A 25,933-nucleotide genomic window follows, 5' to 3' on the forward strand; every position below is an offset into this window, starting at 1 on the left:
CAAGTCGGCTGTTTAATAATCATCACATGAAGTGCAAAGCACCACAGTTGTTTTTATTGTAAACAGTGTAGTGTTTCACAAGATGATACACTACTTTCTTCCCTCTAGGACACTTTCAGCTCCTAATTTAGATTAATTTTCCATTGTCTGAATATTCTCAGAGATAAATGGCATCTCAAAATCATCATTATCCAACAGTCAAAAGTACTGAAGGTGGTAAACTGCCCTGACAAGTTCCATCTGCTTCCATTGATCAAGTGTATCCTCCTTCCAGTTTCCAGAAATACTCAGTGGGGGTTATGCCTTTTCCATTTCACCCTGTCAATGCATTCCTGGTCTGAAAAGGGGACACATTTACTTCTGCTTTCTCTCAATTATGACTATGGTGCATTAAAATTGGGGCAGTGAAATGGAGGTGACGTAACATGATAAAAAAAGTGGCTAGTTTCCCATTTTAAAAATTGGGAATGAGGCTGGCACCCTCACATGGCGGAACATCCAGTGTTAGGAAACAAAATATTGAGAGTTTTTTTTTGGGGGGGGGGGGGGGGGATGCAAGCTGAATTTTAAAATGAAGTCACAGAAGTACTGATTGTTACTATGTTTTGATGTATAAGGAAGTAAACAAGACAAATGGAAAAAGTAAGCAAACTGTTTATTATTTCAAAGAAAAGTAATACCCACAGCTTTTAATATATTTATCCCACTGAGAGGCAAGATGTTCAACACCTTCATTGAAAAATGTTTGTGGTTGCCTATGAAACCATGATTGTACTCAGGCATGCACTTCTTTGTGCAAAGCAAATCAGCGGCCACAAATGTTCTTATTCAGGGCTCCAAACATATGGAAAACACATGAGGAGAGATCGGGACTGTATGGAGGATGTGTAAGGGCTTCCCATTGCATCTTCTGCAGGTTAGTTAAAACAACCTTGGCAACCTGTGGGTAGGTATTATTCTGCAATAGAATGACACTGTCTGTCAACATTCCTGATAGTTTTGACTTGGCAACACACTTCAATTTTTTAAAAGTATCCATGCGCCGCCGTGTTCCAGAAAGTCAATGGGCATTGGGCCCTTGCAGTCATAGAAAATAGTCATCACGATGTTCCCAGAGCTGGTGTGCACAGCTTCAGATTTTTTGGTGGGAGTGAATCCATGTGCTTCCACTGTTGGCTCTGACTCTTGCTCTCTGGAATAATGATACCATATTTCATCTCCCACAACAATCAGCACAGGAAACAATATTCTTCATCGCAATACTGTTCCAGGTGCTGCAGTGATGTTGACATTCTGTTCAGCTTCTGCTGCTCTGTCAGGCCATGATGAACCCACTGCCCACACATTTTCCAGACTTCAGATGCTCTGTCATGATGGCATGACCTGTACTACGACTGATACCCAACACAAGCCGAATGTCTTCCACCATCCGACATTGGTCATTTCTGATAGCAGCAATGACAGAAAGGGTAATGACAGGATGACTCTGTCCTGCCTGACTGCTATCTTTCAATGACACCCTATATTCCGAAAATAGTTTATTCTATGCAAACACGTGTGCATATGACGTACTGTGTATGCCACACACAGGAGAAATTCAGGTGTGAATTTCAGTTACCAACACATCCTCTGCAGGGAAAAACTGCTCTACTCCTGCTGTTTCTCTTTTCCACCTGCACAATGAAGTCAGATGCACACGACTCTCTGACCTCACATAGAGCACATCTAAGGGACAAATGTCACAGCAGTGAATGTGCATGCTGTTCCTTCCTGATTCCCAATAAAGGGCACTTCTATACACACACCTACCTGCCTTATCAATGTACACATCATGCTTGTTAAGTATTCTGTCTAGTTTTCATTTAACTGCCCCTTACACATACCTGTCCTTCAGATCACATATCTTTCTTTTCTTTTTTTTTAAAAAAATCTCCTGTGCAAGATTTACTCCATTTTCAATATATATTGCCTTTACGCATTGACTGAATATTGTACACCACATCAGTTTACTTTGTTCATGTTCTGCAAAACTAATGTTGTACAAAAGTTGCAGTATGTGTTCATTACATAAAAAATACATGTTTAACAAAATAACAATGTATTATAGGAAAGTCAGAATCAGTTTGGAGCAGCACAATTTCTGAAGTCTGTTCTTCAATCACGGTAAGCCTGTGATGTGTATAGATGCCTCAATTGGCCCAAGAGCAGGATGGAAGGATACCATTTCACTAGCATGAACAAGACCAGGAACATTTCTGTTAATATTCATGTCCTGGGTAACTTTCACAATTAATGCTGGCCGCTCCTTTAAGAATCTAGAACAGAAACAAATGATAGTATAATCATAAAATATTTTAACAAGGGCAAACAAGGTTTATTTCAAAAGAAGTTGCTGTGTAAATATAAATAGCAGCAGATAAAACTGTTCACACTGTCTTTTGCTGATCCACAGGGCATGATGCTTCCACATGGCCACCACCTATAGGGGTTCTAAAACTATGATACAGGAAATATTGAAATCTAATTGAAACGATTTTCAAAATTATTTTGGTCTTTCATTGAATTTTGACATTAAAGAAATTATGTGAGTCAGAGAGAAAAAAAATAGTGAAAAGGAAATATTTTTTTCAGTACATAAGGGGCTAATTGTTGAGCTTTATCCATGTTGCATGAAAAAAATACAAATAACCTAAGTGGCTGATGCAAGAACCACATCTGACTGCAACCTCTAGGGTGCCTAATGACAAATAAAGGAGGCAGATGGAAATTGCACACAATCAAAGACTCATGGATGAAACTATGCTATTAAAAGATTTCTATTAATTACTGAGAGGTCACACAGCATCAATTCTGTTCTTCTTTTTTCATCTCATCCAACTAGGGACCATGCCAATTCAACTTTCCCTTTTTTCTGAGCTTTAACTGCTGCTTTCATTCTCCAGTGTTTATCTTTTGTCATTTGGGTCCACACTTTCCCTGTCTACAGCTTCTGATTCTCCTGGAAAGAGAAGTTTCCAGTTTTCATGGACCTTTTTCAATTTCTGTGAACCATCCTTCTTTGGTTATCTATCTTGAAGGTTGATTAATGTCCTTCTAAAAATCCTTCCTGGGCTCATGTAGCCATGAAAGGCAGTCCTCCTTTCCTGAATTTTGTCACTTACACTCTCTATGTGGTTACACAATTTGTGGCTGTGATGTCTTTTGTACTCGCTGATTTCTTTGATGAGATGCAGGATTTTTCTCAAAATCTTTCTTTTTTGGCCTCATGTTTCTCCATTAGCCCTTTCTTGTTCATTGTAAGTATCTCTGCCACATACAAAGCCTCTGGTTGATTAACAGTACCATAGCATCTAATTTTGGCATTTAGCGATATCAATCTCTTATTGTAGATGTCTTTAGGTGGTTGGTAGGCCACTGCCAATTTGTTAACACATGACAAGAAGACATCTTTCCCTGTTAGGCTAGATTTTATCCATTCACTTAGGTATTTAAACTTTTCTGCCTACTTAATTTTTCCTAGTGCAACCTCCAGTTCTCTTGGCATTGATTTTATGTTTGTCATAAATTGTATCTTCTCAAAGGAGATTTCAACCCAGCCTTCACTGCCTGTGTCTGCAGTTGGTTAAGCTGTTTTGCTGGCATATCTATGCAGTCTGGAAGGTCACTAAATCATCTGCAAAGGCTAGACAGTGAATTGTAAGATTCTTATACTTGTAGCCTAGTGTTACTCCATTTTCTATCTCTGAATTGTTCACTTGTTTCCTCCATTCACATGTGATCTTTACTAAAATACATTTGAAGAGCACAGGTGTTAGTCCATGTCCTGGTCTCACTCCTGTTCTGATTTTAAAGGTATCAGACATCTCTCTTCTACACTTCAGTTTGGTGGTGGTGGTGGTGTTAGGGTATGCTGGTCACTCACTTTTATCTTGTTATCTAAGCCAAACTCTCGAAAGATTTGAAATAGGGTGGTTCAATCAATCGAGTTATACACCTTCCTGAAATTGATGAAGGCCACCATGAATTCCTAGTTCCTGAGCTTCAGATATGAAAGGATGAACTTCAGATTCATAAATGCTAAAGCGTATACTCTTCCCTGCCTATAATTCCCTTGGCATTTTGCTAATTGGGGACTGAGTTGTTGCTTTGCCCTATTCTGCAGATCTTTTGGAAGGATCCTGCTGTTAGCAGAATAGAGATGCCACAGTAGGTATTCACATCTGTTCTGTCCCCTTTCTTAAGTAATGGATGAATTATGGCTAAGCTCCATCCACTTGAGAAAGTTTTTCGCTTTCCCAAATGCCTTGAATAATTGCAACAAGTTTATCAATTGCTTTACCCCTGCATGTTTCTACAGTTCAACAGTTCAGCAATTGTCATATCTTAACCCAGTGCCTTGTCGTCTTTCAGCACTTGGATGATCTTCCCGATATCTTTCTTCATGGGCAGATATGTATCTGGGTTTGAATTATTTTCATAAATGAGTGCAGTCTCTGGAACCTCACAGTTTAGGAGACATTCAAAATAATTTGCTATAACCTGGCAATTGTTGTCATTACTGTGAGCTACTTTCCCTTTGAAATCTTTCAACTGTAGTCTTTGGGGACTTAATATTTGTTCAGCAAGTGTTGGGATGATTTATGTAAGTTAATACATATTTTTTCTGGAAGTCTTGCTCAATCCATAGCAAGTGATTCTTATTAAATGCATGCTTTACATTACCAACATAGTGGAGAACCAACCATACCCACATATAAGCTATTGTTACGATGGGACCACCAGTCTTAAAGGCATTTTTTAAAGCTACAGCCAGCTATTCACGTGGTTAAATCTGACATCATTTTTCAAAGCTGGCACATTGGCCGCTGTCATCAATCCGTGAGGCAGATTTGATCCAGGGCCGGCACATATCCCTGTGTCCCAGAAATGAGTGTTTTTACATGCTCAGCTGTCCAGGCTGGTGTCAGCGAGCACTTTGTTACTGTAAAAATGCACCCAACAGTTCTTGCACATTTTCACTGAACTTTAACTCCCTAGTCCTGAAGCACAAGAAATTACAATACCCTATACAAAAAATGTGTTTCTCAACCTCTAGCTTGAAATGTTCACTAGCACAATAGTGACAAAAACATCAGTGAAAGTCACTGGGTACACTATAAGAAGAATGAGATTGCCTCCTATACTCAGTTACAATACTACAAAAATAACAAAGAAAAGGTTCACAGAGAGTAAATTATCAGACAATGTATGGATATAATATGGCATTACCTTTCTTTCACAATTTTGTTCACAGTTTTCTCCTGTTGCTGTGTAACTGATGGCATAGCACACATAAAATAAACTAGTTTGGAAGACTTCGCAATTATGTCAATTATGCTGGCGAGATCTGGCTTGATCTTATTGCGAATTGAACGAATCACAACTCTTTCTACAAGTGGACATAGTTTTAGATGTTCCAACAGTGACTCTATTTTGCCCAAATTTGAGTGTTCAATTCTGTAACAGGCAGAAATGTTAGGAGTATTAACTATGTAAATGACAATAGAACACAATTTATACTGAACTTACATTAACAAGGAAAGAATAAATACCAAGGAATAAACCTGCACAACAAGTTTCCCAAGGAGCCTAATTAAGCTACACAGTCTACACAATGAGGAATTATACATAGTGGCAGTTCAGTAAGTACAAGTAAATAATAATAATGATGATGATAATATTAAAAGATTTATCATTTCACATAACATATTAATGAAATTATTTTCTTTATTTTCATTTTCTTTTTTTGTCCTCCTTTTCTGGAAAAAATTACTCCCAAAGCTATATACTGTATAATACTAACACCCTATCCTCTTTCTAAATACAACACCTCACTGATTTTAAAGAATTGCTAACTCAGTTTTTTCATGCTAGCAGATGGGAAGTGTACTACACAAAATGGAAACCAAACATCGTCACTATGGTCATGAAGTCAGCCAGTAGTACATGTAGTGTTACATTATGCTTGTATAGGGGTGTGCAGTTACAGAGTGAGAAATTAATAAATTGTGTAGTACTAGCCTTTTGCATCATTTAATAACTTCTTTGATACACAATACTGTAGACAATGGACAAACTGAATGAGTTAGCACTATTTTAAACAGACCAGCCTTATATTCAGGAGGATGGAGGTTCCAGCCTTCATCCAGCCATCTTGATTTAGGTTAGATGGTTCCTACACAAGGCTATGTCTGACCATCTGCCACTGTCAAACTAGACCTGTACATATGTAAATGCCTGTATACATGAATTATTTTATTTTTGTTATTATTAAATTGTAATTCTGTGACATGTCCAGTATCCTTGTAAAAGTTATCTATGGATGATTAAAGCTACTACAAGGGGTGGAAAAGGAGAGGAACAGGGAAGGGAAAAGGCAGGTGGGAGCACTGGCAGAGGGTGGCACACAATGAGGGTGAGGGGACATGAATAGGCAGGAAGCTATAGGACAGATGGGGGAGGGGGAGGGGGGGTGGAAAGTGTTAGTTGGAGGTTGTGGTGACAGTAGGTTGCCGTAGATTATTGAGGCCGGGATTATTTTGGGAGCAGAGAATGTATTATAAGGGTAATCCCCATCTGTACATCCCAGAAAAACTTGAGGTGGAGGGGAGGGTCCAGATGGCTCAGGCTGTGAAGCAGCAACCACTGAAATCAAGCTGTTATGTTCAGCTCCATGTTGTGCCATGGGATGGTCTACCATGTTCTTGATCACAGTTTGGTGCTGGCCGTTCATGCTGGTTAGTCAGCTTACCTGTATAAAGAGCTGTGCAATGATTGCAGCAGAGCATCTGATGGGATACGATAAGTCTGTGATACGGCTGGAATAGGAAGTGCTGGATGGGTGGATTGGGCAGGTCTTGCACCTGAGTCTTCCATATGGATATGACACCTGTGGCAAGGGTTTGTGTTTGAGTGTGGCACAGGTATGGACTATGATGTTGTAGAGTTTGGGTGTGTGAGAGAACACCACTTCAGGTAGGAGCGGAAGGATCTAGGGTAGGATGTCCCTCATTTCAGGGCATGATGATAAGTAATCAAAGCCCTGACAAAGGGCGTGGTTCAGATGTTTCAGTCCTGAGTGATACTGGATGACAAAGGGTTTGTAGTTGCTTCTTGGGGGGTGGTGGGAGGATTGGGGGTGTGTGGGGAAATGGCGCAGGAAATCTCTCCACCATCCTCAATCGTTTACCTTCTAAATCTCTACTTGTCACTGTTCATGCCACTTTACTATACACCAACATCCCTCATGCCCATGGTCATGCCACTATTGAACACTGCTTTTCCCAACATCATTCCTATTCCAACCTGTTTATGGGCCATCTAGATGAAACCTTCATAGCCTCCAAAAACCCCAAACACCTGGTCTGTTTCAGGTTCACTGTAAATAGCTTCATGATCTGGACACAGGGCCAAGACACCCTACCCTCATCCCTTCACAACCTCAGCACCTTCTCTCCCATTTCTTTCAACTGATCCTCCGTAAAACAGTGTGGTGTGTTCCTGAATGTTGATCACCTGCTCTCTAATGGCTCTATCCACATTAAACCCACCAACACCAACAGTATCTGCATTTCTCATTTGAAGGAGAAAGCTGGTGACTGAAGTTTCATGAGAATATTGTCCCACAACAAAACATGCATTTGTTTCAATGACTGCCACCCAAATTTGCTTATATCATCTCTCTCCCCTATTTTGTGACAATACAAAACAATCTGCCCTTCTTTGAACATTTTTAATGCCTAAAGTCATATCTGATGAGCACCCACACTGCACAGCAATACTACAGAAGAGTACAAAGAAGTACAGTGCAGGCAGTCTCTTTAGTAGACCTTTTACATTTTCCAAGTGTTCTGCCAATAAATGACAGTCTTTGGTTTCCTTTCCTCCCATCATTGGCAATGAGATTGTTCCAATTTTACTTATTTGTAATTGTAATCTCTAAGTATGTAACTGAGTTCACAGCCTTCAGATTTGTGTGATTTATCGAGTAACTGAAATTTAGTGGAGTCCTTTAGGCTTTTCATTATTTAGAGTCAATTGCCACTTTTCTCACCACACAAATATCTTGTCTAAATCATTTTGCAATTGGTTTTGATTATCTGATGACTTTACAAGATGATAAATGACACCAACATATGCAAGCAATCTGTGTGTGATGCTCATATTGTATCCTAAATTGTTCATATAGATCAGGAACAGCAGATGGCCTATACCACTTCCTTGGGGAATGGCAGATATTAATTCTGTTTTACTTGATGAGTCTCAGTCAGTTACTACAAACCGTGATCTTTCTCACAGGAAATCATGATCCATTTGCACAATTGAAATAATACTATGTAGGGACCCAATCTGATTAAAAGTCATTTGTGAGGAATGTTGTCAAAAGCCTTCTGTAAATGTAAATATATGGAATCAATTTGACATCCCTTGTCAATAGCACTCATTACCTCACGAGGACAAAGAGCTAGTTGTGTTTCACAAGAATGATACTTTCTCAATCCATGCTGGATATCCGTCAATAAATCGTTTTCTTTGGGGTAAGTCATAATGTTCTAACACATAATACGTCCCAAAAATCTACTGCACATTGACATTAGTGATATAGATTACTCCTGTTTCCTTTCTTGACCACTGGTGTGACCAGTATAATTTTCCAGTCTTCAGGTACGGATCTTTCGATGAGCAAGCAGTTGCATATGGTTGCTGAGTATGGAGGTATTGTATAAACTTACTCTGAAAGGAACATAACTGGTATACACTCAGGACCAGAGGCCTAGGATATCTACATTTCAGTTGCTCATGTTGGCAGTTGTTCTTGATTCAAATTCTAGAATATTTACTAACACATATGTCTAGTATGCTCCCAATATTTGCTCATACAATAAAACATGTATACCAATATATGCAAAAACGAAGTAATGTTGATGTTTAACTTAAAGAGATTTCTCTAACTCAATTTAATGAATATTTAGTAGGAGGCTTTGGACTGTCGTTATCATTTGAATGAGCCATTGTTGAGTATCGTGACTTTCGGTAATGACCAAACTAAGTGAATTGCTGCAGTGTGCTATTGCCTGATGGATTAGTACAAGACAGTACTGTGTGAGAACTGTGGCATCTAGTTTAAGAATATAGCTTTGAGGCTGATAAATGTGTAAAACAAAAGTGTGACCTAAATTGTGGTGTTGGGTACATTTTTTTAGCAAACACCATTAATTTCTGAATAAGATTTTCAGCTCCTAGACAAGGGATTGACGTGCTACTGAGGAGGTGACCAAGAATACGAAGGTCGTATTGTGGCTTTACATATTGTGTGCAACCCTCTCTCTGCTGTCACATCAAAGGAAGCCACAATAATGGTTGTCACACTGACAGTCTATGGTGATTCAATCATCACTGCACTGTCCGTACAGACACTTGTCTTGATGTAAAGAAACCCATTTTCTGACACAAAGGACAGGACATAGCTGTGCAATCCAGTACGGCTGAAGGAACAAAATGTCTATGCCCACAGTTGCTAACTATTTGGGGCCATTAAGAAGGTGCATGGCACTGCGTATGGCTCTGCTGGATGTGTGCACTCTACATTTTAATGATGATCGTGGGATTCTGACTATGTGAGTGGAAAAATCGTATAATGATAAATCGCAGGTTTTACAGGTCAGAATCCTGCCGCTGTGGAACTCTGACACACACTGGCACACCTGTCTCCTCCTCACACAAGGCACAACACACACTACTCAAAGACAACCAATATTCAAATGCAATTTCTGAATGAGACTGACTGCATAATCCTGCCTTGTATACAGAATTTAAATTGCATTACTTCCATGTGCTTTGTGCTTCTAGCACAGAAATGCTGATCATTCACATATCCAAGCATGTAGAACAGTTCAAACCAATTTGACTTTTTGCATTCCGTCTTCACAGCATTGCAATTTTAATGGCTAGCAGCGTGTATATTTTATAGATTCCTGGACACTGAAGATGTGACAATGCTTAATCAATGGATCAAGTAATATGTATGTTGAGCTTTGGGCAATGTACTGTGGCTTCAGGATGCTATAAATTCGTGTCCAGAATGCCCTCAAAGAATCGCCTGAGAATGTTGTTTTCAAGCACTATGAATGAAAACTTGGAAAATGTAACACAAATAAAGGTGTCAATTTGTCAGTACATTTTAGTAAGCTTCTGCACAATCTTTAAACTGACAAAGTCCCATCTATTCAGAATAGATATACAGAGTATCAGGCATAAGATTTTGTTTACAGAACATCTACAACTGAGCTGCTTGTTGAGAATGAAAATATCCACTACAACTGAGCTGCTTGTTGAGAATGAAAATATCCACCCCAGTTGTCATTTTGTTTTATAATAAAACATGACTGGTTTGGGGAAAATTATATCCCACCTTCAAGTGTGCAAATTTACTGAAACAAGGGAGGATACATTTCATTTCCCTATCTGGGTTCCCTGTTTTCTAAACTGACTAACTCAATCACACTTTCTCAGTTACGTTTGTAAGTGAATTACCATTGGTAGTTACTTTATTTACAATTCCATGTAAACTTATATTATATTTCCTCCATTGTTTTAGTGAATTTGCGCACCTACAGATGGGAATATAATTTTTCCAAAACTAGTCGTATATTTATAATAAAACAAAATGACGAGTGAAGTGTCTATTTTCAGTCTCATCAAGTTTCGGTCATTTGAATTTGAGATCTTGCAGATGTGAGGTATCAGTTAGTTCATTTATAATTTTCTAGATGCAACATATTGCGTATTTGAAATATGAATGTGGGTCTACCCAAATCCTCAACAGTTGTGTAAAAATACAGTTTTCAATCAGAATTGCAATGTTCCTAAATTTCATTCAAATACCCAATAATGAATGAAATAATTCATTTTGAAACACTGAAACATATGCAACTATTGTAATGCAAGTACACAATGAGTTCTGTGAATCATCTGGATGGTGGTGGTTGTTATTGTGGTCTTCAGTTGAAAGACTGGTTTGATGCAGCTCTCCATGCTACTCTATCCTGTGCAAGCTTCTTCATCTCCGAGTAACTACTGCAACCTAAATCCTTCTGAATTTGCTTACTGTATTCATCTCTTCATCTCCCTCTGTGATTTTTACCCCCCACACTTCCCTCCAGTACTAAACAGGAGATCCCTTTAGGCCTCAGAATGTGTCCTACCAACTGATCACGTCTTCTAGCCAGGTTCTACAACAAATTACTGTTCTCACCAATTCTGTTCAGTACTTCCTCATAAGTTATGTGATCTGTCCACATTTCAAAAGCTTCTATTCTCTTCTTGTCTAAACTGTTTATTATCCATTTTTCACTTCCACACATGGCTACACTCCATGTGAATACTTTCAGAAAGGATTTCCTGACAGTTAAATTCTATACTCAATGTTAACAAATCTCTCTTCTTCACAGATTCTTTCCTTGCCATTGCCAGTCTATATTTTATATCCTCCCTACTTCAACCATCATCAGTTATTTTGCTTCCCAAATAGCAAAACTCATCTACTACTTCAAGTGTCTCATTTCCTGATCAAATTCCCTCAGCACCACCCGACTTAATTTGATTACATTCCATTACCCTCATTTTTCTTTTGTTGTGTTCATCTTGTATCCTCTTTTCAAGACACTGTCCATTCTGTGAAGTTAAAATCTTCTGGGTTATTAGGCCATGTCATGTTTCTTCTAAAATGATCGATGTTTCGACCCCTCTGCTGGGATCTTCCTCAGGATCTTCTGGTGCCCACTAATGATAGAACTGTTCTAGCAGTAGTGGGCACCAGAAGATCCTGAGGAAGATCCCAGCAGAGGGGTTGAATCGTCGATCATTTTAGAAGAAACACGACGTGGCCTAATAACCCAGAAGATTTTAACTTCAGAGACAACGGCCACAAAAGCCTGCAGACTTACAAACTGTCCATTCCATTCAAATGCTCTTCCAAGTCCCTTGCTGTCTCTAACAGAATTGTTGTGTCATTGGCATACCTCAAGTTTTTATTTCTTTTCCTTGAACTTCTACTCCAAATTTTCTTTGGTTTCCTTTACTGCTTGTTCAATGCACAGGTTGAATAACATTGGTGATAGGCTACAATCCTGTCTCACTTCCTTCTCAATCACTGCTTCTCCTTCGTGCCCCTCGATTCTTATAACTGCCATTTGGTTTCTGTAAAAATTGTAAATCGCCTTTCACTCATTGTATATTACCCCTGCCACCTGTAGAATTTGAAACAGAGTATTCCAGTCAACACTCTCAAAATCTTTCTATAAGTCAACAAATGCTATAAACATAGATTTACCTTTCTTTAACCTGTCTCCTATGAGAAATCATAGGTCAGTATTGTCTTGCATGTTCCTACATTTCTCCAGAAGCCAAACTGATGAGTAAGATGTTTGAGACAGGTAAAATAACATCAGGCTTCAAATAGAATATAATAATTCCAATTCCAAAGAAAGCAGGTGCTGACTGGTGTGAAAATAACTGACCTATCAGTTTAATAAGTCACAGGATCATTTGGATGGTAAATACTATGAATTGTAAGCATAATCTTTGATTTTCTCCATAACCTCTGGCGGACGGACACACACACACACACACACACACACACACACACACACACACACAGCAATGAGCTGGAGGAAGTTGGTGAAGATGCTGACGATCAGTAGAGAGAGAGAGAGAGAGAGAGAGAGAGAGAATAATACGTTGAGTTGAAGAAAAATAAACAAGTAATTAAATCTTCTATTTTATTCACAAAAATCCAGGCAATTTAAAGCATTTGACTCCAAGGAAAAACTGTGGACCTGAAGTTCCTGTATTACGATCAACTATGACAATGCTGCTAGGAATCCATTGAGAAAACAGATAAGTTATAACTAACTGTAACACTTTGTCTTTAACATTTTGTAATAAGTGCAGAAAAACTGAATATTTCAATAAAAAGCACTTAGAAATTTTAAGTTTCATAGTTAGGTAAGAACTTGTAGTTACAGAGGGCATCCCTTTTCAAAACTAAATTATGTCACTTTCTGTCTTACCACTCTTGTGTAGTACTGATGGCTTTGCGACTACAAGCTTACAAAGAGGCTGTCTTAACAAGTTTTATGCTTCTTAAGTGTTGTCATAAATATTATAAGGTAATCATTATATCTTTAATCACTGCATAGTTTACATCTGTGTTCTTCTACAGAAAAGCATTTGCCCAGTACAATGACAATTTGGCCCTTCAACTTGTTCTATGCATCTCATCCTTTGAAGATAATAATTACTTATTGTTGTGTTTACATTAAAACAGTAGGAAGTTTGTTGACTGTGTAACTGTAAAATGATCAACAGTTAAACATCTGTAACTTTAATCTTGACATACTCCACATCTAGACAGGCCAAACACTATGTCTGTTTTGAGGAATGTAACTAATAATATTTCTACACAGGGAGTAGCAGATCAACACAAGAGGAAAATTGATGATTAGATGCCAATATCTAATTATATTTTAAAAAAATTAAAAATAAACAGCAGCTGGTTGATGGGTCACATAATGCAGAAAGTAAGTTGTTGTTGTTGTTGTTGTTGTGGTCTTCAGTCCTGAGACTGGTTTGATGCAGCTCTCCATGCTACTCTATCCTGTGCAAGCTTCTTCATCTCCCAGTACCTGCTGCAACCTACATCCTTCTGAATCTGCTTAGTGTATTGATCTCTTGGTCTCCCTCTACGATTTTTACCCTCCACGCTGCCCTCCAATGCTACATTTGTGATCCCTTGATGCCTCAAAACATGTCCTACCAACCGATCCCTTCTTCTAGTCAAGTTGTGCCACAAACTTCTCTTCTCCCCAATCCTATTCAATACCTCCTCATTAGTTACGTGATCTACCCACCTTATCTTCAGCATTCTTCTGTAGCACCACATTTCGAAAGCTTCTATTCTCTTCTTGTCCAAACTGGTTATCGTCCATGTTTCACTTCCATACATGGCTACACTCCATACAAATACTTTCAGAAACGACTTCCTGACACTTAAATCTATACTCGATGTTAACAAATTTCTCTTCTTCAGAAACGATTTCCTTGCCATTGCCAGTCTACATTTTATATCCTCTCTACTTCGACCATCATCAGTTATTTTACTCCCTAAATAGCAAAACTCCTTTACTACTTTAAGTGTCTCATTTCCTAATCTAATCCCCTCAGCATCACCCGATTTAATTTGACTACATTCCATTATCCTCGTTTTGCTTTTGTTGATGTTCATCTTATATCCTCCTTTCAAGACACTGTCCATTCCGTTCAACTGCTCTTCCAAGTCCTTTGCTGTCTCTGACAGAATTAAAATGTCATCGGCGAACCTCAAAGTTTTTACTTCTTCTCCATGAATTTTAATACCTACTCCGAATTTTTCTCTTGTTTCCTTTACTGCTTGCTCAATATACAGATTGAATAACATCGGGGAGAGGCGACAACCCTGTCTCACTCCTTTCCCAACCACTGCTTCCCTTTCATGTCCCTCGACTCTTATAACTGCCATCTGGTTTCTGTACAAATTGTAAATAGCCTTTCGCTCCCTGTATTTTACCCCTGCCACCTTCAGAATTTGAAAGAGAGTATTCCAGTTAACGTTGTCAAAAGCTTTCTCTAAGTCTACAAATGCTAGAAACGTAGGTTTGCCTTTTCTTAATCTTTCTTCTAAGATAAGTCGTAAGGTTAGTATTGCCTCACGTGTTCCAACATTTCTACAGAATCCAAACTGATCTTCCCCGTGGTCCGCTTCTATCAGTTTTCCATTCATCTGTAAAGAATTCGCGTTAGTATTTTGCAGCCGTGACTTATTAAACTGACAGTTGGGTAATTTTCACATCTGTCAACACCTGCTTTCTTTGGGATTGGAATTATTATATTCTTCTTGAAGTCTGTGGGTATTTCGCCTGTCTCATACATCTTGCTCACCAGATGGTAGAGTTTTGTAATGACTGGCTCTCCCAAGGCCATCAGTAGTTCTAATGGAATGTTGTCTACTCCCGAGGCCTTGTTTCGACTCAGGTCTTTCAGTGCTCTATCAAACTCTTCACGCAGTATCGTATCTCCCATTTCTTCTTCATCTACATCCTCTTCCATTTCCATAATATTGTCCTCAAGTACATCGCCCTTGTATAAACCCTCTATATACTCCTTCCACCTTTCTGCCTTCCCTTCTTTGCTTAGAACTGGTTTGCCATCTGAGCTCTTGATATTCATACAAGTGGTTCTCTTCTCTCCAAAGGTCTCTTTAATTTTCCTGTAGGCAGTATCTATCTTACCCCTAGTGAGATAAGCCTCTACATCCTTACATTTGTCCTCTAGCCATCCCTGCTTAGCCATTTTGCACTTCCTGTCGATCTCATTTTTGAGACGTTTGTATTCCTTTTTGCCTGCTTCATTTACTGCATTTTTATATTTTCTCCTTTCGTCAATTAAATCCAATATTTCTTCTGTTACCCAAGGATTTCTACTAGCCCTCGTCATTTTACCTATTTGATCCTCTGCTGCCTTCACTACTTCATCCCTCAAAGCTACCCATTCTTCTTCTACTGTATTTCTTTCTCCCATTCCTGTCAATTGTTCCCTTATGCTCTCCCTGAAACTCTCTACACCCTCTGGTTCTTTCAGTTTATCCAGGTCCCATCTCCTTAAATTCCCGCCTTTTTGCAGTTTCTTCAGTTTCAATCTGCAGTTCATAACCAATAGATTGTGGTCAGAATCCACATCTGCCCCTGGAAATGTCTTACAATTTAAAACCTGGTTCCTAAATCTCTGTCTTACCATTATGTAATCTATCTGATACCTTTTAGTATCTCCAGGATTCTTCCAGGTATACAACCTTCTTTCATGATTCTTGAACCAAGTGTTAGCTATGATTAAGTTATGCTCTGTGCAAAATTCTACAAGGCGGCTTCCTCTTTCATTTCTTCCCCCCAATCCATATTCACCTACTATGTTTCCTTTTCTCCCTTTTCCTACTGACGAATTCCAGTCACCCATGACTATTAAATTTTCGTCTCCCTTCACTACCTGAATAATTTCTTTTATCTCGTCATACATTTCATCAATTTCTTCATCATCTGCAGAGCTAGTTGGCATATAAACTTGTACTACTGTAGTAGGCATGGGCTTTGTGTCTATCTTGGCCACAATAATGCGTTCACTATGTTGTTTGTAGTAGCTAACCTGCACTCCTATTTTTTTATTCATTATTAAACCTACTCCTGCATTACCCCTATTTGATTTTGTATTTATAACCCTGTAATCACCTGACCAAAAGTCTTGTTCCTCCTGCCACCGAACTTCACTAATTCCCACTATATCTAACTATAACCTATCCATTTCCCTTTTTAAATTTTCTAACCTACCTGCCTGATTAAGGGATCTGACATTCCACGCTCCGATTCGTAGAACGCCAATTTTCTTTCTCCTGATAACGACGTCCTCTTCAGTAGTCCCCGCCCGGAGATCCGAATGGGGGACTATTTTACCTCCGGAATATTTTACCCAAGAGGACGCCATCATCATTTAATCATACAGTAAAGCTGCATGTCCTCGGGAAAAATTACGGCTGTAGTTTCCCCTTGCTTTCAGCCGTTCGCAGTACCAGCACAGCAAGGCCGTTTTGGTTAATGTTACAAGGCCAGATCAGTCAATTATCCAGACTGTTGCCCCTGCAACTACTGAAAAGGCTGCTGCCCCTCTTCAGGAACCACACGTTTGTCTGGCCTCTCAACAGATACCCCTCCATTGTGGTTGCACCTACGGTAGGGCCATCTGTATCGCTGAGGCACGCAAGCCTCCCCACCAACGGCAAGGTCCATGGTTCATGGGGGGGTAAGTATAAAATGAAAACAGAATTATAATTGAGACTGAAGTGGACAACTACTGTGAGAAAAGAAACAATAAGCAAACAACAGAGCAGAAGAAGACAGGTGACATGGAAAACAGCATGACACACCATAAAAAAATAAGACAGAGATCAAAATCGAACATAAATCTGAAAGAGAGAAAAGACAATAACAAAAATGAGAAGAGTAATGAATGAAACTGAGGAAGACGGCTATGAGAATGTAGAAAGTAAGTATGTTTTCCAAGTTTCTGTCAGCTTACCTGAAGTCCCTCAAGACTTTACAATGTTTTAAAGCATTGCAGATATCTGGAAGGTAAACACAGTGTCCTTGCAAACCCAAACTATTCAGGGAAATGCTTCGAAGATTCTCACAGTTTGAAGTTATCTGAAAGAATACCATACTCAATGACAAAAATGATTAAAATACAATCAAGATCTGAAAACATATTTTAGTGCAAGGAGAAGAGCCATGGGCACAGTTAAGAATTTTCATACAATCTGTTGCTCCTGACATAATAAATTGTCTACACAAAGGCTTGGTCAGGGGAAAGGAAGCCCTCATAATGATCTCTTTCCGTAGTACTTTGTCTTTTATAAATAATAATAATAAAGGAGAACTGGAATTAAATTCTTCCTACAGTCAAACTGTGTGTGTGTGTGTGTGTGTGTGTGTGTGTGTTTGTGTGGGCGTGCGCACGCACTCTAATTATCCACTGTATGAACACGTTAGGTACAGTTGCTTTTGACTCAAGCAAAGGCAAGGAGACACACTGGCCAGCAGAAGTCGTACTCTGGAGGCACATTGTTCAGTCAGTTTATTACAGCCAGGGGAAGCAGTCCCACCAGGAAGACATTTGCTGAATAACCCATACATTTTAAGTTGCAGAAGTTGAGATTTGTTATGACAGCGAGATTCATTACTTGTATCTGCTTTTTTTCATTGGAAATTTAGTTGGTTGATTGGTTGGTTTGGGGAAGGAGACCAGACATCGTGGTCATCGGTCTCATCAGATTAGGTAAGGATGGGGAAGGAAGTCGGCTGTGCCCTTTCAGAGGAACCATCCTGGCATTTGCCTAGAGTGATTTAGGGAAATCATGGAAAACCTAAATCAAGATAGCCGGATGCAGGATTGAACCATCATCCTCCCGAATGTGAGTCCAGTGTCTAACCACTGCGCCACCTCTCTCAGTCATTGGAAATTTCTGTGTGCTAGTGGGTAAAGGCATAAATTTACAGGACCCAGTGCTGAACTCTTCCAAAAGTAGAGGAATGCAGCAACAACCAATTCCTAGCAACCTCACAGGGTGTAAAAAAAATTTGAAGTCACACTCTGCCCCAGCAAAACGCCACCTTTGCAACTGATAATGGAAATCTGATACATTGCCTTATTTAAACAATGAAAAATCCAGGATAGAATGTAACAATATAATGAAAAGGATAGTTGCTACTCATCATATAGCAGAGGTATGGAATCACAGAAAGGCACAACAAAAAGACTGTTGGAAAGTTAGCTTTCGGCCTACAAGGCCTTTGTCAAAAATAGGAAACATACACACACTTACGCAAATGCAACTCTCACACACATGACCACAGTCTCTAGCAGCTGGAACCAGAGACTGTGGTCATGTGTGTGTGAGTTGCACTTGTGTGTGTGTGTGTGTGTGTGTGTGTGTGTGTGTGTGTGTTTTCTATTTTTGACAAAGGCCTTGTAGGCAGAAAGCTAACTTTCTGACTGTCTTTTTGTTGTGCAACTCAGCATCTCCACTATATGGCGAGTAGAAAGTGTCCTTTACATTACATTGTTTTACTCGGAAGCCAAGAGACAAGAGGAAGATTTCGCCATTCTGCTGCGGGATGTAGAAATGACAGGCGGACATTATAACGTGGGAAGTATGAAGACACAGATTACAAGCAGTACACAGTGTGAACGATGGCATGAGCTGGTGGGAGTGTCACAAACATGCCATCAGTAACAAAGATGTGCTAAGCATGCACAGCTACAGAGAACCAGTTAATTCTTTCCCCAAATCCCAATAACATGCACCTCAGCTGTATCTTCCGCAGTGCTTCCTAAGATTAAAAAGTCATGTTGGGCATTCAATAATTTAACTGCATGGCAACTGCACATTCATTCATTTATTCATTCATTCATGGATGTCAGATTCTTTATGTATGATTTGTGTGAATAAACTGCTTCAGGAGAAGGAAGGAAGATCAGAGTTTAATGTCTATTGACAGTGAGGTCATTACAGACAGAGCACAGGTTCTGCTGAAGGAAGGAGAGGGACAGAAATCAGCAGTGTCCTTTTGATGCGATTTACAGAAATTGTTTTAAAATTCCTTTAGAGTGAATGGTTCTTCCAGTAGGGAAAACCCAGCAACCCACTATTCTTTCTTTCCATTCCTCCTCCTCCTCCTCCTCCTCCTCCTCCTCCACCACCACCACCACCACCACCACCACAATGCACATCTGATCCAGCAATTAATCAGGACATAATTGGCAATCAGTTAAAGGTAAGCCTATTGATCTGTTTAAACAACAGAAAATAGAAGATAAATGATAAAATATAAAAAGGATAGATTGCTACTCAGCATGTAGAGAAGACAAGTTGCAGAGACAGGAACAACGAAAAAAGAACTGCTAAAATATTAAGCTTTCGGACAAAGTCCTTCTTCTAAAATAAAAAATACACACTCATTCACACAAGCACAACTCACATGTACACATTCCCCATCTCTGGGCACTGGAGCCTGACACATATACAAATTACAATAACATCTCTTCTAGATATGGAAGCTAGAGCACACCATGGTGGTGGGTTACAAAACAACACCAATGCCAATAAAAGGGAAGAAGGCCAAAATTTAATGACTTGTTGACAGCATCCCCATTACATACAGAGCACAAGTTCAGTTAATAAGGATTGGGAATCATATCAGCTGTGACATTTCTGATAGAACTATTCCTGCATTCATGTTATTACTAAAGTAAGTGAATCCTATTCCTGGATAGGAGTCTAGTCTTCTATTCTCCACCTCACTTGATCCAGAATTTATTTATTTGTTGTTCACCAACATATGTTGAAATAGACAATTTTACATTTCAAATTTTATATCGTGTTTAATATTTTAGGGTACTATTGCGACAAATTTCCTTAGTACTGGCAAATTGATGTGGTGCACTTGGAAATGGTAAGAAACACTCTACACACTCTATGTTGTAGGTTTTTGCATGCACTTTGACAGTTTCAGGAACACAAAATACTGAATTTTTATTTCCTTCTTAGCTTTATTATTACAGTAAATGATAGGTTTGAACAACACATGGGGATGAGAAGATTTATTGTTTACATTCAAATTCCGTAACACTGTAAAAACATTTATCAACTAACAGTTTTTGAAGATGCTTCCCAAAAGTATCATTTGGCAAATCTCTCACTGTTGGTGGTAGCTTGTTATATGGCTTTATTCCCGTGTGTTTAAAACTACCTTGGATCTTGCACAGTCTTGTACATTCTATGTCTAGTTTATTTCTATTTCTAGTTTCATGTGAATGAATAGCTGTTCTTCAATGTAAAGAGTTGGTTTTTCTTTCTTCCGTTTTTGAAAGAAGACGTGTTTTAATATAAAAGGAAGGTACAGTTGAGATGTTTAGGTCTTTAAAATGCTTTTGACATGATTCTTGGCTTGTAATTCCTGTGATTGCTCTTGTAGCTTTTTCTGTCACAGGAACACTGTCTGAGCACCATGAATGTCAGGTAAGTACAGTACATATACAGCAAAACTTAGATCGCACATTTAAAACATATGTCCCATGACTTTTTAACTTAAACTTGCCTGAGGTCAGTTCACTTACTTTATGACACAGGCTATCACAACAAAATGGTGAGTTTAGGAGACAGCAATAAATACATAGTAATTTTATGATATTGGAACTTTGGTAAACAAGCAAAATCTAGTATACACTGACAAGGACTATGAGACTAAACAATGGTGTAACATTATACAAAAACTACAAACCACATTCAATCTGTCTTGGGCAACAAAAATTTCTGGTACTGTGGTATTGTCATTCAGGATGCCTGAGGAGGAATGGTAAATACTGATCAATACTGGAGGTTAGGACAAGGACTATTATTTGAAGCAAAAATGTCCAGTAAACTTGGGCTCTTGAAATGTATTCTTTAAATGCTATGAGCACTTTTTCATTTTCAATTTTGTGAAACAAATCTCATCTGCTGCAAGCTCTCCGCTTCCTGTGTTTCTAGAGGACGTAGTATGGACCAAAACAATAAACAATTTTCTAGTAAACATGAGCTCTAAAATGCATACCTTAAGAGCTGTGAAAGCCTGATCAGGAGAAGAGATGTGCTTCACAGTAAGGAAGATGAACAGCCCATGTTTACTGCAATTTTTGCTTTGAATGATTGTTCCAGTCCTGTCCCTCAACATTGACCATACCTCCTCGGACACTCTGCATTTTATGACCATATTCTCAAGAGAATGGTTCCCCTTGAGTTCACACTTCTGCCACAGCTGTGAACAATAAGTGTGTAGGTGCATGTACATGCACGCATGCACTCTCTAGATCATTGAAAGTCTTGTCTGAAAGCTAGCAAGTTTTCATTCTTTTTTTGTATGTGTGTTGATGACTCAATGTTTCTACTAAGTGGTAAGTAGTCTCATGTACTATTGGTCTATTTATAATGATGAGCAATTAACAAAGTCTTGAGTCTGAGTATTTATGAAAGTAACAAAATGTGACTGAAGTAGTATACCTAGTGTCTTATTGCATACTTCTATATTTGTTTCTCGGTCTGTTAAATTACAGTAGGTAGGACACATGTTGAGGAACCGAGGAATAATTATTTGGTAATTGAGGGGCAAGGCGATAAAAAATTTGAAAGTAGACCAATGATTGAATACAGTAAGCTGGCTAAAATTGTTGTTGTTGTTGTTGTTGTTGTTGTTGTTGTTGTTGTTGTCTTTAGTCCAGAGACTGCTTTGATGCAGCTCTCCATGCTACTCTATCCTGTGCAAGCTTCTTCATCTCGCAGTACCTGCTGCAACCTACATCCTTCTGAATCTGCTTAGTGTATTCATCTCTTGGTTGCCCTCTACGATTTTTACCCTCCACGCTGCCCTCCAATACTATTGGTGATTCCTTGATGCCTCAGAATATGTCCTACCAAGCGATTCCTTCTTCTAGTCAAGTTGTGCCACAAATTTCTCGTCTCCCAACTCTATTCAATACCTCCTCATTAGTTAAGTGATCTACCCATCTAATCTTCAGCATTCTTCTGTAGCACCACATTTCAAAAGCTTCTTTCTCTTCTTGTCCAAACTATTTATTGTCCCCGTTTCACTACCATACATGGCCACAGTCCATACAAATACTTTCAGAAACGACTTCTTGACACTTAAATCTATACCTGATGTTAGCAAATTTCTCTTCTTAAGAAACGCTTTCCTTGCCATTGCCAGTCTACAGTTTATATCCTCTCTACTTTGACCATCATCAGTTATTTTGCTCCCCAAATAGCAGAACTCCTTTACTACTTTAAGTGTCTCATTTCCTAATCTAATTCCCTCAGCATCACCCAACTTAATTCGACTACATTCCATTATCCTTGTTTTGCTTTTGTTGATGTTCATCTTATATCCTCCTTTCAAGACACTGTCTATTCTGTTCAGCTGCTCTTCCAGGTCCTTTGCTGTCTCTGACAGAATTATAATGTCATTGGCGAACCTCAAAGTTTTTATTTATTCTTCATGGATTTTAATTCCTACTCCGAATTTTTCTTTTGTTCCCTTTACTGCTTGCTCAACATACAGTTTGAAAAACATCAGGAATAGGCTATAACCCTGTCTCACTCCATTCCCAACCACTGCTTCCCTTTCATGCCCCTTGACTCTTAACTGCCTTCTGATTTCTGTACAAATTGTAAATAGCCTTTTGCTCCCTGTATTTTACCCCTGCTGCCTTCCGAATTTGAAAGAGAGTATTCCAATCGACATTGTCAAAAGCTTTCTCTAAGTCTACAAATTCTAGAAATGTAGGTTTGCCTTTCATTGATCTATTTTCTAAGATAAGTCTTAGGGATGCAGGAATTGTGCAAATATAAAGAGAGTTGCACAAGAAAGACCAGAATGGAGAGCTGCCTCAAACCAGTCTTCATACTGCTGACTGCAACAATAAGAGCGAGTAGTCAAGCACACCTGACTGCTACGTGAAAGAAATCAGTCCATGTCTCAGTAATAGTAATACGTTTTCTTCTTGAATCGTACCCAGCCTCTAGATTACATCTGAAGCACCACTAGAAGTACATCTAATTTTACAGCTGACTTTAAGGCGTATGTCATCATTTGCTCCACACTGCACTCACATGTCAGTGGGAAGAACAACATATATCATCCATGCTTTCTTAATGTATTTTCTGTACTTGCAGACGATGCTCATGGGGCAGCCATCAGACAGCGATGAGCTACATTTCATAAGTTATATGCTGCAAAGGATTTCATTAATCAGCTGAACCTCTTAGGAACATTTTAGGGTTTGTTCAACCCAACCCCCCCCCCCCCCCCCCCCCCAATTAACCGAAGTGGCTGCACTGACTCTCAGTGTAGTCTGATCAAAAGTAATATGGAGGACGGTTATACGGTTATTTTATAATCATGTAATGTGATTGGAAAGAATGTCACATCATTTCTCTTCCAAGAGAATTTCTTCATGTCTTATGTAATGTAGGCTAAAACAGAAAACACCTGTCAATGCGATACCATTAAATTACTTTGAATTGCATTTTAAAGAAGAAAAATAATAAAGATTCTAATAAAAAAAAACAAATCTTCAACATCTACATACGCAGCAAGTGTCTGTATGGTGCATGGTACCTGTACTAGACATTTTCTTTCCTGTTCCATCACAAAGACAGCTAGGGAAAAACAATTGTCTATATGCCTCCATATGAGCCTTAATTTCTCTTTGCGGTCCCTATGCAAAATGTACGTTGGTAACAGTACAATCGCTCTGCAGTCAACTACAAATGCTGGTTCTCTAGATTTTCTCAACAGTGTTTCATGAAAAGAATGTTGTTTTCCCTCCAGGGATTCCCATTTGAGTTCACAAAGCATCTGCATAATACACATATGTTGATCAAACCTACTGGTAACATATCTAGCAGTCTGCCTCTGAATTGCTTTGGTGTCTTACTTCAGTTCAACCAGGTGGAGATCCCAAACACTCGAGCAGTACTCAAGAATGTACCACGCTGGTCTTACTTTACAAATGAACTGCACATTCTTAAAATTGCCCCAATAAACCACAGTTGACCACTTGCCTCCCCTACTACTGTACTTAAATGCTCATTCCATTTCATATCACTCTGCAACATTACACCTAGATATCTAATCGACGTGACTGTGTCAAGCAGCACACTACTAATTCTGTATTCAACTATTATGGGATTATTTTTCCTTTTTGTCTGCACTAACTTACACTTTCCTACATTTACAGCAAGATAACATCCATCAAACTAACTAGAAATTGTGTTTACATCAACTTACATCCTCCTACAGTCACTCAGCAAACACGCACAGATTGGTGTTCAGCCTGAATCTAAGAATATGGAATCTGATGTGAATTCTAAAATTTTCCCGGCGAATTGACTGTTCAAACAAATTTTGGGCTTGCAGCTGGTCGTCGTACAATACTTCGCACGATATTTCAACTGGGCACCTGCCAGTCATCTTCAGGTGAGCCGTCGCAGACTGGCGAAAACGTCCTCCGTTCCGCAATATATAGCGTACTGTAACTATTCTGCGCATGCGTCGAAAACTTGATAGTTGAACCACACTGCCCGCCGGCAGCACCCTCGCTGGTGGAATAGCGGAACTCAGTCGCCCTCTGCGTTGCTGTTTGCCACGGCTGTCGACGCACTCTGTCGTCTTCGATTTGAACAAATCGTGGAGATGAAGGGATTCCATGCACTGTCCAGCTGGTAGCCGCTGTCACGGTTTAACAGATTTACCGCCAGTCGCATTTCTACGGATTCTTTAATAATGGAGTCCAAGAAAGACGTTGCTGTGGACAAAATCATTGTTTTCTCATACTCCATTGAATGTCCAATAGAAATACAACGTTCAGCAATAGCGGACTTGCTTGGCTGCAAAAGGCGGGTGTAATGTTGATGCTCAGTGCAGCATTCTTTCATGGTGCGTCTGGTTTGATCTATGTAAGCCACACCACATTGGCACGGTATCTTCTAAATTCCGGCCTTTCGTAGTAACAGATTATCCTTAACTGATCCCACAAGGTCCGCAATCTTCGATGGTGGGCGGAAAACCACTTGAGCGCTTGAATCAGCTGCCCTGAAGCCAACAGTTTTTTGGCGGTATGTGGATAACACTTTCATAGTGTGGCCTCATGGAGTTTCTACATCACCTCAACTCCATTCATAGCAACATCCTGTTCACGATTGGAAATAGAGAGAGATGGTCGTTTGCCTTTCTTGGATGTCCTGGTTCGAAGGAAGAATGATGGTTCTCTAGGGCATTCAGTTTACCGGAAGCCCACTCATACTGATTTGTACCTGCAAGAATCGAGTTGCCATCACCCATTGCAAACCATGAGTTTGCTTAAAACACTTGTTCATAGAGCTCACACTGTCTCAGATCTAGATAGCTTACCTGAAGAACTCGCCCATCTAAAGACAGTATTCAGTGAAAATGGGTATTCCATCCGGCAGATTAACAGGGCACTAACAGTTAAAACTAAGAAGCAGGAAGTGAATAAAGAGGAGAACATGCCAGAACAATCTTTAGCTTTTCTTCCTTTCGTTGGCAACACTTCGTTTAAAATAGCAAGTATCTCCGAGAATTTCAGGTAAAAGTGGTTTTCCGCCCACCATCGAAGATTGCGGACCTTGTGGGATCAGTTAAGGACAATCTGTTACTACAAAAGGCCGGAATTTACAAGATACCGTGCCAATGTG

The 25,933-nt window shown here is 39.3% G+C and overlaps 1 protein-coding gene across 2 annotated transcripts in view; it reads right to left on the minus strand.

Annotated features, from left to right (window-relative positions):
* Positions 1–2,019: 2,019 nt before the first annotated feature.
* The window catches only part of LOC124622146, a 184,474-nt gene continuing 160,560 nt past the window's right edge, over positions 2,020–25,933 (minus strand). For both annotated transcript variants that reach the window (XM_047147779.1, XM_047147780.1), the window contains 3 exons: positions 17,200–17,324; positions 5,269–5,496; positions 2,020–2,315 (listed from right to left, as the gene is read on the minus strand). In XM_047147779.1, the coding sequence (XP_047003735.1) occupies positions 2,159–2,315; positions 5,269–5,496; positions 17,200–17,324 (510 nt within the window). In that variant the 3' untranslated portion in view covers positions 2,020–2,158. The remainder of the gene's footprint in view (positions 2,316–5,268; positions 5,497–17,199; positions 17,325–25,933) is intronic.

Source organism: Schistocerca americana, chromosome 7 (genome assembly GCF_021461395.2).
Source record: "Schistocerca americana isolate TAMUIC-IGC-003095 chromosome 7, iqSchAmer2.1, whole genome shotgun sequence".
Classification (NCBI taxonomy): Eukaryota; Metazoa; Arthropoda; class Insecta; order Orthoptera; family Acrididae; genus Schistocerca; species Schistocerca americana.